Source organism: Puma concolor, chromosome C2, assembly GCF_028749965.1.
Source record: "Puma concolor isolate L17-30 chromosome C2, mPumCon1.1.hap2, whole genome shotgun sequence".
Classification (NCBI taxonomy): domain Eukaryota; kingdom Metazoa; phylum Chordata; class Mammalia; order Carnivora; family Felidae; genus Puma; species Puma concolor.
The window spans coordinates 111,090,538-111,102,592 of NC_141675.1; the positions used below are offsets into that span (position 1 = coordinate 111,090,538).

At 37.2% G+C, this 12,055-nt stretch overlaps 1 protein-coding gene across 5 annotated transcripts in view; it reads left to right on the forward strand.

Annotated features, from left to right (window-relative positions):
• Positions 1-7,804, forward strand: part of IMPG2 (interphotoreceptor matrix proteoglycan 2) — an 85,416-nt gene extending 77,612 nt beyond the window's left edge. For 4 of the 5 annotated variants that reach the window (XM_086675557.1, XM_025913513.2, XM_086675560.1 and 1 more), the window contains 3 exons: positions 245-443; positions 944-1,023; positions 3,657-7,804. In XM_086675557.1, the coding sequence (XP_086531683.1) occupies positions 245-443; positions 944-1,023; positions 3,657-3,669 (292 nt within the window). In that variant the 3' untranslated portion in view covers positions 3,670-7,804. The remainder of the gene's footprint in view (positions 1-244; positions 444-943; positions 1,024-3,656) is intronic. The other variant, XM_086675558.1, reaches the window with a different exon arrangement.
• Positions 7,805-12,055: the final 4,251 nt, after the last annotated feature.

Consider the following 12,055-nt stretch of genomic DNA (forward strand, 5'->3'; position numbering starts at 1 on the left):
AAATAAGACATGAAACAGTCATTCCATAGGGCACTTGCCATGTAGTTCGGGAAATGATAATGATACCACCTGATAAATAATATTTGAGATTGATCTGAATATTTTTCATAGTTACCTCCCCACATCTGTATCCAGCTCACCTCTTTTTCTTGCCCAATAGAAATCGTGCTTCAGGTAAATAGTCTTTGAAGTAGTTGAGCATCTGAAAAACCTCAATCAACCATACTTTTGTTTTTTGCTCCAGCAGGCAGCCTGACAGCCTCTCATCAATTGAAAATGCTGTGAAGTACCCTGCATATGAAAGCCATGTGGCTGGACCTGAGCAGTATGAGGGGCCCTATCCTCACAACCCCTTCTACAGCTCTGCAAGTGGAGAGATGATTGGTGGTCTGAGCAGGGAAGAAATCAGGCAAATGTATGAGAACAGTGAGCTTTCCAAAGAGGTAGGTAACTTTGCTTTTCTGTTGCTGCTGCTGCTGCTGCTGCTGCTGCTGCTGCTGCTGCTGCTGTGCGTGTGTGTGTGTGTGTGTGTGTGTGTGTGTGTGTGTGTGTGTGTGTGTATGCATACACATGAAAGTACATGGACCTTAAGAAAGAGTGAAAAATATTTCCTGGTCAGTTTTTTACCTCATGATATCTTCCAGTCGATGTGGTATGCAGGGGATATGCAATTCTGAGCTATACCTAATTTCCCCCTCCAGTGCTTTCTTTTTCCATTATTAGCAAATGCTCTCTCTTTCCTCCCTCCTTTCCTTAGGAATATATGTCTGAGTTATCCAGAGTGGTTCATGCAGTAACCAAACCCTCATTTCTCTGAAAAGGCCATTCTGTCCTATAGCTCTCCCCTGGGTAGCCCAGAAAGCCACACTTCCTTATAAAAAATGAGAACTCCTTCAAAAAAAGCTGCTGGGGTTTTTCTAATGGTGTTTTTTTCTTTTCTAAGGAAATTCAAGAAAGAATGAGAATTTTGGAACTGTATGCCAATGATCCTGAGTTTGTAGCTTTCGTGAGAGAACATCAAATGTAAGCATTTGTTACAGTCTCTTATGCAGGTTCTTAAGCTGTGCCTTAGAATAGTGCCACCAGTGTGGGTACATAACATAATTCCTGTCCTCATGACATGGGTTCTGGTGATAACCAATGCTTATTAACTGATAAGTGAGGAGGGGAAGCCGCCGATACATGAAGGGACTTAAGATCACAATGATAACAAATGGTAGAGAAGATTTAAAACTATCTGTTCTGACCTAGAGATTCCTGGGCTATGTTGTATTTTCTCTCTTGTTACCACAGAGAACACCTGTGATTTAATGCTCTAAAATATTTTTCATGGACAGTTTCTATGAAAAGCACTTGAGCAGCCAAAAATCCTCACACATTTCAATGTTTCCTTCCATTGCTGTCTTGGTAGACAGTTTTCAGTATGCTTTGAATTACACAAATCTCTTGCTTTTATCAAGTTAATCTTACATTTCCCTCTTTGACTTTCCATTTGTTTTTCTCAGCATGCATTTTGGGCAAATTCTGTAACTATTTTTCTCTGTTCCTCAGGATCCATAACCATACTTGGGTTACCAAAATAAACTATCGTGGGTCACCTAGGTGGCTCAGTCATTTAAGTGTCCGACTGGCTCAGGTCATGATCTCACAGTTCATGAGTTCGAGCCCCGCATTGGGCTCTTTGCTGACAGCTTAGAGTCTGGAGCCTGCTTCAGATTTTGTGTCTCCCTCTCTCTAAGTCCCTCCCATACTCATATTCTGTCTCTCTCGAAAAAAAAAATAAAAAAAAATAATAAACTATCTTATAGAGAGGCCATTGTGGGCATTAATTGAATATATGATGACTGAGATACAATTTGGCTTTGATATTTGTTCCTGCCCTCATAAATGTACTTCCTCATGGATGGGGTTCCACTGAGGCCAGATATCTTTGCTTGGCTTTTAGAAGAGAGAAACCACAGCAATTCATGCATGCTTGCAGAAGAAATTGATAAAGCATCATGATAACACACATGGCCTTAATGGGAGCCTCTGCCCCTTTGCTCTGAATCCCTTTGCTCTGATAACCAGTCCTTCACTTATGGTTCCTCTCTGATAGGAAGGGATTAATTAGAACCTAAGGAAACTGAAGAAGATGGTTTTTAAATTCCAAGTACATGGTGGAGATTCCTTTAAAAATCTCTGAACATCTGACTTGGTCCCTGGGAGGTGCTGCCAACCTTATTGAATGTTGTTAGAGCAATATTACCAGGAAACTGCCTTTCTTTTTTTTTAAACTTGTTTTATTTTTTATTTTTTTAAATTTACATCCAAATTAGTTAGCATATAGTGCAACAATGATTTCAGGAGTAGATTCCTTAGTGCCCCTTACCCATTTACCCCATCCTCCCTCCCACAACTCCTCTCGTAATCCTCAGTTTGTTCTCCATAGTTATGAGTCTTTTCTGTTTTGTCCCCCTCCCTGTTTTTATATTATTTTTGTTTCCCTTCCCTTATGTTCATCTGTTTTGTCTCTTAAAGTCCTCTTATGAGTGAAGTCGTATGGTTTTTGTCTTTCTCTGACTGACTAATTTCACTTAGCATAATACCCTCCAGTTCCATCCACGACATTGCAAATGGCAAGATTTCATTCTTTTTGATTGCCGAGTAATACTCCATTGTATATATATACCAGGAAACTGCCTTGTATTTTTTTTTTAATTTTTTTTTCAACGTTTTTTATTTATTTTTGGGACAGAGAGAGACAGAGCATGAACGGGGGAGGGGCAGAGAGAGAGGGAGACACAGAATCGGAAACAGGCTCCAGGCTCCGAGCCATCAGCCCAGAGCCTGACGCGGGGCTTGAACTCACGGACCGCGAGATCGTGACCTGGCTGAAGTCGGACGCTTAACCGACTGCGCCACCCAGGCGCCCCAGGAAACTGCCTTTTAAAAACCAGGACTCCTCTTCATCCCTACAACTCTGGCCAGCAGATTGCCTATGGCTCCATTTCAGTGGTATCCAGTAGAAAGAACATAACTGATGTTTTTGTCTTTCCTAAGACTCTTTATAAGCCTCTTGGAGCCACCTGCTTGAATGTGTTCTCTCAATTAAAAATGCATTTCATTTAGGCTAAGACATTCAAAGAAGGGATTCAGGAGACCGTAATTAGTGACACACAGATTAATTACATGCTTCAGTTTCTTGTAACTGCCTTTGAAACATACAAAAAAAAATTCCATGTGGCAAAGAATATTTAAATAAGAAGATCCAGTGAAACAAAAGAAAGTCCACATAAACACTATAACCTTAAGAAGGATGTTCATTGAGGAAAGATGGCATTGAAAAAATGTTAGGTATGTAAATTCATACATTTTCAATTTCACTTAGTCTCAGCATTTTCATCTACCAGTAGCCCAAGAAAATGTTCATAGACTGGATTTAGGATTCATAAAAACATTACATGGTCTTGATAGAGTGGGGCTTTTTTTGGTAGGTGGAGGCGGTTTGTTTGTTTTTTAGCTCAGCAAAGCACAGGTCAACTTTCTGCAAAGAAAGAAAATAGAAAATGTTGGTGATCTTAGGAACCATATGTTGGTGATATATTACAACAAAAGTGAATTTCAGAGCATTTCTTGCTTTTTCAATTAATTGTTCTTTGTTTTTTTCATGGCAGGGAAGAGCTTTAATCAAAACTTTTATTATGAAACTGATCAGAAGCCTAGAGAAGATGGAGATCACTTGTTACCCATGTCATATAATTAACCTGGATTTTGACCTCTGTTGGAAGAAGAGTGAAAAAATTAAAAATTAAAAAATTAAATTTGGGGACAAAATTTTTTCTAGCTTAAAATTTCAGAATGTAGTAAGAGATGTGACCATTTTTATACCTACAAAGACCAAAAGCTGTATTTAAAGAAACTCAAAGCTGTATGAGTTCTGGGAAGTATTCTACAAGAAAAACTTGGGCCTAGGAGTTGGGACTGAATTCATTATCTGTTCTGAATCTTGAAAGTGTGTCTTAACTGTGGCTCAGGTTTTCCTGGAAGAAGATAACAGGAGACCATTACAGGAGAAGGCAGGCTTAGTAACAATATTTTGTAGCATGTTTGTTATTGTTAGGTGGAAGGAGAAGCCTTTGAAGTAGTTTTAATATAGTTTATAGTCAGACATTCATCTACATAAAAAATATTAAGTTTTTTTGGCAATTACACTATTGAAGAAAAAGTAACCTTTTTGCTATAGTATAGAGTTAGGCTTGTACTTCAGTTTCCACCAGAATTTTGAATTTCCTGAGCATATGAATCAAGACCACATTATTGTTAAGTATGTCAATATCCTATTTTGTTTAGTTGTCAAGGGCATTACATATGTATAATTTTAAAAAAATGTTTATTTATTTATTTTGAGAAAGAGCATGAGCTGGGGAGGGGCAGAAAGGGGTGGGGGGAGAGAATCCCAAGCAGGCTCCACACTGTCAGTGCAGAGCCCAGTGCAGGGCTCAATCTCATGAACAGTGAGTTCATGACCCGAGCCGAAATCAAGTCAGATGCTTAACCAACTGAGCCACCCAAGCGCCCCTCATATGTATAATGTTTAAAGGGTTCCCATTAGGCTACAGATTAATTATGTGGACAGGGAGGGAGTGAATGGGCATTGGGTCAAGGCCACAGCACTGAGAATGTATTTGGCCAATCGATGGGTGGGCTGAGTCAAACTAATGGGCACCCTGACTCTTCTTTGGCTATCTCATGTTGTCCTAGGCAAGTTCTGGATCTTCTGTAGTTCCTGGTGTATTAATTTGGAAAGCAGCACTTAACTACCTCACATAGTATAGGTTAGTATAGGTGAGCTTCTTTGCATTGCTTTTCCTTTGTAGTAATAACTCGTGTCTAAATTAATTCCTGCTTACATGAAATGTGACAGGACTTTTATTGCAGTTAAAATTGTTTTTAAGTATATAGGTAGGAAATGTCCACATCTTATATAAATTTTAACTGAAAATGGAAGTTTTCCTCTTTCTCTCTAGTATGTTTTTGAATGGGTAGCTTTGGAGGGGGCAAGGAGAGGGCCAAATAATCTTCACTATTAATATTAAATTGCATATACAAAGAGCTTATTATTGATAAAGCTATTTCATGTTAGATGTCTTCATATTTGCCAAAAACAAACTTGACATTTCGATTTCTTTCTGACCAGATATAACTAACCAGGATAGATTGACTATACGATAAGATACTTGGTTCACTTATTTTTTTTCTTAACTTTATGATTGCCAATTGCACTCATTATGGGGCCACCCAAAACTAAAGCTCTGAGTGCATGCCCCAGTAAAGCCATTGAAAGCCTAGAAGATATCCAGGTAATTTACAAAGTATGTATGGTATGTGTTTGTATGAAGGTGGTTCCCTTATCTCAGCATTGTTTTTCATTCCCTACTCACTTAATGGATTTTCTACAAGTTCAGTATAGGTCCAAGTCACTGCTGGGACATTTCGTACTGGGCTCATTTGAAAGGTAATTGATAATGATCTTTAAAGCATTATAAATGGTAATAACATTTGCCATCACTAAATGCTTAATTTTATTTTTAAAAGGTTTCTGTTTAACTGTTTATGTTTTAAATTTGTTTTCCTAAACTTATATATGTTAAATGAAAAGATTTGTTTTTATCCCACATTAACCCTAGAATGTAATCATTTGAATGTCTGCTTGCTGTCAGAGTCTACATGGGCTTAAAAGGAGTCAGGGGAGAGGTCACCATGTGGATCAGTTAGGAGAAGCACAAATTAAAAAAGCTAAAGAAGGATTGTTGTTTTTCGGAAGCCAAGCAGTGACGTGGGAATTTGAGAATTCTGACACATCTCTGTCTCTGATTCCCTTTTATATGACCTTTTCAGTCAAGAGCAAATCATTTAACTCTACATGAATGTCTGTTTCAAACCTATTAAATGGAAGAATAAGGGAACTCCCACAGTCTCAGGGAGAAACTTGGAGGCCTCAGTGCAGGAATGAGACTTATGCCCTACTTTTGCTATAGCTGAACTGTAGTAGGAAAGACTGCAGAATGCAGTTTCCATGGCGAACATCCATAGTGCCAGAGAGGCTCTCTCACTCTCAAAGGGCAAAGTACACCAAAAGAGCTTCTTTTTAGAAGAGTGTTCCCTAAAACAATTTAATGGCATATAGTCATTTAAGAGGATGAGGGCTAAACTCTTCTTTAGGTTGTGTGATTGAGGAATGAAATTTTCTGATTATTAGAACACTCCCAATAACCTAGCAATATATTTAATAAAAATGCCATCTTATTTGATGGCAATAAAATGCAGTTAGTGCTAAAAGTGCATGGTAAATAACTCAAACTTTTTTTTTGATTCATAAAGTGCTTTGGAGTCTTATACATATAGCTGTGAGTGTACCTACATAATTTCTATTTTCATGGGTCTGGATGAAGGGGAATTTATTTGGTAAATAAGACTTCATTTCTACCATGGCAGTATTTTAAGGGTGTTTGTTCACATTTGTGTGCCCTACAGTCTCATTTACTTTACATAATAAAGCAAGTGCAGGTTTTACCTGATTTTATTCCCACTTTGTTTTTTCTTCTCCAGCATCTAGTTATTATGAGTTGGCTGCTCCCCTCCTCCTTCCCCTTTGGTGCCCACATAGTGAATTATAATGACTTGACTTAATATTACTTCTGACAAAAAGATGGAAACTGAGCAAATATTCTCTGTAGGCTTTAAAAATATGTTGGCTCAAATAATACCTGATTTAGTTATTCATTTGTGTGCTTGTTTTATGTTTGCCTTCTGTTTCATGATTTTTAGGCAGCTAGGATCTTTGTATCATTTACATGTTTTCAGTAATGGATACTCTGATATCTGTCAATCTGTGGATTGAATTTTTTTCTGAAATGGGAAGAAAAGGCAACATATTTATTCCATAAGGAAATAGCTGATTTAGGAGAATAACTTATTTTTATGACATTGAGATGTTTTAACCAAGAGAAATATGGGTCAATTTTTTTCCCCTAAAATATTTATAACAATTCCTCGTAGGAATGGGTGGGACCAGTCATCCTCATCTACCATCCAGCTGTGATGAGTAATGGAGCCTAGCTCATTCTATTCCCTAGTGTGTAATAAATGCAGAAAAACAGTGTGAAGGGTACAGTCCTTAAATCAATTGCATTGTGTTCCACAAAAGATCCTGGCTGGAGGTGGCAAGGTGGGAGAGTACCAGAAAGTAATTGGTGATGTAAAGAATCTGCCTGGAAATGTTTTTGACTAATGGCATTTTATAAAACCTTCTACCACTATGAGTTAATAAGACACAGGTTAAACCACTCTCTTCAGGATAGCAAAACGCAGATTAAAACACTCTTCTCCACTATGCAATTTACAGCTATAGCCTAGATTAAATGGTCCCTCATTCTGGCTTTTCTTTTTCTCACATGTAATTATTTTTTTAGAGATTACGGATATTAGTAGGAAAAAGTAAACATCATATTAGAGAACAGATGCATAATTATTTATGTGTCAGGATTATGTCATGATTCTGAAGCAATCGTGTATGCCATAATATATATTCAGTATGGAGTATGCATAATGTGAGATTCTTCTTTTTCATCTTGTTTATGACATTTTACTTAAAGTATAGATCAACTAAGTTCATGTTATTGTACTTTTTTCTTGAAATGTGCTGGTCTTAATATTAACTAATTAGAAATAAAAGCTTAAAAATCTTTACATAAAAAGATCTTTCTTTTCTCATGTATATAATTGTGCTATTTTTATTATTAATAAACTTCTCTTTTAAGAATCTCCCCACATATTTTTTTTGTCAATTAAGAGAAAGCACTGTAGATTATAGCAACAGTTGTGTTATGATTACCAGAGATACACACATGAGCATGAGGTGGAAATGAAAATCATCTTTTGATTAATCTTTGTGTAGTGAGGATGTAGGTGAACTGAAGACAAATTTAGAGCCCAATTTTTGCCGTAAATTTTGTTAATAGTTAATGATGCTGAGTCATTATTTCGCCTCTCTTGAACTTTATTCTTTTAAGCTCTTAGAAACTTTCATTTTTTCCTCATTTGCTTAAGGCAGGGATGGAAAGAAAACTGATGGAGTTGATTTAAAAAAGATTGGTGAGGATGGTAGCTAGCACCAAATGTCCTGTAACTAGAGAAGGAATTGGTCACCTGTCTAAAGAGAACAGATAAGACCTAAATATGGTAACAACAGTCTAAACCAATTTTGCATGGGAAGGGCAGGAGGAAAATCACCTACCACCAACCTAAGCATCATCATCAGAAACCTCAATTTTCGGGGCGCCTGGGTGGCGCAGTCGGTTAAGCGGTCGACTTCAGCCAGGTCACGATCTCGCGGTCCGGGAGTTCGAGCCCCGCGTCGGGCTCTGGGCTGATGGCTCAGAGCCTGGAGCCTGTTTCCGATTCTGTGTCTCCCTCTCTCTCTGCCCCTCCCCCGTTCATGCTCTGTCTCTCTCTGTCCCAAAAATAAAATAAATAAACGTTGAAAAAAAAATTAAAAAAAAAAAGAAACCTCAATTTTCAATTTCTTTCCTTCCTACATTTGCATCTTGGCTTTATGGCAGCAGGGCATGAGGAAATCCTAAATCATTCTTAGACAGGGGAAGATAGTCTTAATTTGATTCCAAAGACAACATTATAAAAACACAAACAGAAATATGTCTAATAAAAATACCAGTTAACTAATTAATTAGTAACCTCGTTTTAGTTACTAATTAGAAGAAAGAGTAATAACCCTATTATTTTTATTTTTAAAATTTTTATTGTCTTATTAGTGTTTGTTTTTTGAGAGAGAGAGAGAATGTGAGCAGAGGAGGGGCAGAGAGAGAGGGAGACACAGAATCTGAAGCAGACTCCAGGCTCTGAGCTGTTAGCACAGAGCCCGATGCAGGGCTCGAACTCACGAACCTTGAGACCTAAGCCCAAGTTGGACACTTAACCAACTGAGCCACCCAGGTGCCCCAGTAGCCCTATTTTTAATAAGTCTGGTCAGGATAAGCCCTAGTCGCTGTTAGTGCTTGCCCTCATATGATAATCTGCTTTCTAGGTCCTGCTGAATATATGTCCCATCTGAGCTAGTTCTTGATGGGCTGTGTTCCATGAACTAAACTTTAAATTATCTTCTCAGCAATGCACATGCACACACACACACACACACACACACACACACACACACATTTTGTGTCCTACCCCCCTTTTTAGTATAAATGAATTTCTACTCATATAATAATAGCTGTTAAGGAATCATGATTTTCTGAGTAACACCAACATGGTATGTGGGCTTTTGGGGTATAAATCATTTTTTCCAAATGAATAACTCCCATTGTCAATATTTCACACACTGTGGCAGGTTTGGGGAAGAATACACACATTTTCAGCAGAGGGGCCTTTGAAGAAGCTTCAGAAAACTGACAAAAACTCCTTTCATGCCTTTTTCTATCATGTACATGCTTCATTCCATTATTTACCAATGCTGTTTTGTAATTTTTTATTTGTGTCACTGATTTTCCACTAAACTGAGTTCTTTGATGTTAAAGTCATGTCTTGCTCTTTGTTATTTATTCATGAAACCAAAGAGTGATTTGTCTACTGCAGACAGAGTTTGTCTACAATGATTATTAGTTCAATTGGCTTGAGATAATTGGTTATATGTAGATATCTATTTCATGACTAGCAAGCAAATGATTAACTTGTATTTTTGGAACAAATTAGTTGGACCTATGTGTGGTTTACAAACTGTTTTGAGAGAAATGGTTTATAGAGATTTCAAAATAACCATAAAGGTTTCAAGAGATCAGATTTGAACATTTATATCTATCTTATCCTCTTTGAGTAATTCACAGATCATAAAGTAGTAAGCGTTTTACAAAAACTTATCAATATATGGATTGTTACATCCAGATGTAGTAGCCTGAGTTTCTCAACCACAGACTCGAGGAGGAAGCTGGGATGAAGAGAAAGAGTGTGAGGAATGTGCTAGGAGAGTAGAAACACGCTTCCAGTGTATGGCTGGTGGAGGTGCCAAGATCGGAGAGCTTGTAGAGACAGGTAGGTTTGTAGGAACAAAAATTTGACTCTACTTTCTGTTGGTAGATTTGGGAGCATAATACATATAGAAGGTACTGTTTAATCTTAAAAATACAAGTTTTTTTTTATAATGCTTTTATTTGTTTATTGTGTAGGGAAGATTGAAATAAAGAGAGCAAGATGTGACTCAGTTCTTCCCTTTCTTAAAAAAACAAACAAACAAACAACAGGAAAACGCTACCAGAGAGAGGGATACATAGTTGGTTAAACCTGTTTTATTCATGTTCTTGTAATGATATCTTTTGAAAATTAGTGATGATGTGCCTTCACTATTGGTCATGTTTGTCTTGCACATAACAGCAACTGATTTTGGTATTTCCTCTAAGGTTCCCAGTGTTTACCACAAGGGGAAAATTGGTAACTAAACCTAGCAGACTGGCTGGTGTCTCTATTCTCTGAAGGAAAAGCCCTGAAGAGAGAAGGCTTCATGCCAGGTTCCTCGAGAACATATTTCCCATATATGATATGACTTCTTGGAGGCATCTGTCTGGTTTCATGCTCCTAGGGGGTGGGTATTAGTTTTGCTCAGTGTCAGGTATTTGGCATATACTCAACAAAGATGGTATTGCTGCTTATATGATACCATCAAAGGTTTGTATGATACAAAGCAAATGGTAAAAATTTTATTTCCTATAATGAATGAGCAAAACCCATTTTTGATTCAGGTTTTAAACTGTTATTGCTCTGAAGTTAGAGAAAAAAATATATTAGAATTATTTTAAAGTTTGAGGAAAAATTAAATTGTAATGATTTGAAAACAGGTATAGATTTAATTTCTAATTGAATTTTATTGATAAGTAGCTATGATGCCTTTTTCCCTGCCTTTTTACAACATTTTACCATGGGTCCCACTTTTACATTTAAAAATTTTTATACAGAAAGCTTTTATGAAATTTCTTTTCCTCAAAGAATCTGCTTTCTGCTCTCTTAGTATCTTATTTACTATAAATGAGAGAAGTCTGATTTGGATTAAAGAAAAACTTGTTCTGTATCTTTTCTCTTTAAATATTATTTGGATTCGGAAGGCCACAGATAAAATAAGCATCTAGATCACATTCTACCATTCAGTGACAATTTCATTTTAGATGAATAATCAATCAATAATTCATGTTGCAGTCTCTGCTGGGAAAATGGATTCGATGGCCTGTTTCCAAGGTGAGAATACTCTTCAAAGTATCTACATAAGGAGACTGTTGGGTTGGAATTGCACCTTGAAGATGCTGCCTGTTTCTTTTAAAAATGTAAATGTAAAGATAACTTATTTCTAGAGATATGTATTTTCCTTATGAAGTGCTCTCTGTGACAGTACTCTCTTCCTCATAATAGAAAGCTCTAAAACACATGTTGAGGATTGGAAATACCTTCTGTTCAATAGTGTCAGCCAGGGGAAAAATTTCCATTGCTTCACTTCTTCTTATTTTACTTTCAGATTTGCCAGTGATGTTTCAAAATCAGCATTTAACTTGGAATTGCAAGGCTGCAAGCTTAAATGGACTTTCCATTAATGAACAGGTTTAGACATTATTCTGTCTTGAGGGTAGTCTTAAGTTAATTTCAACTTAAATATATAAAATTGGTATTTTAGAAAGATCTATAAAATCAGGTGATTCTTCTCAGTTTTTCTAAACCAAGATGGAAAGAATAGAAATCTGGTAATGTTAGTGAGTATGTTGTAAACACACTGGCTTTGCCAGAATTTCTTCAGGGCCCAGGTGGGAGCCACATTGATTGATGGCATTTAATCATTTCTTCTTGACCCTGGCCTGTGATACACTGTGCTGCCCTTCATCTACCTACACAGTTACATCAGGACCTCACAGTGACCATCACTTGGGACGGTTCAGCAATGTAGCAAGGGAGGGCCAGATCCCTGCTCTTTGTGCCAGAACTTACTGGGGAAAGATGAGATTTACATGGCAACATGCAGAGA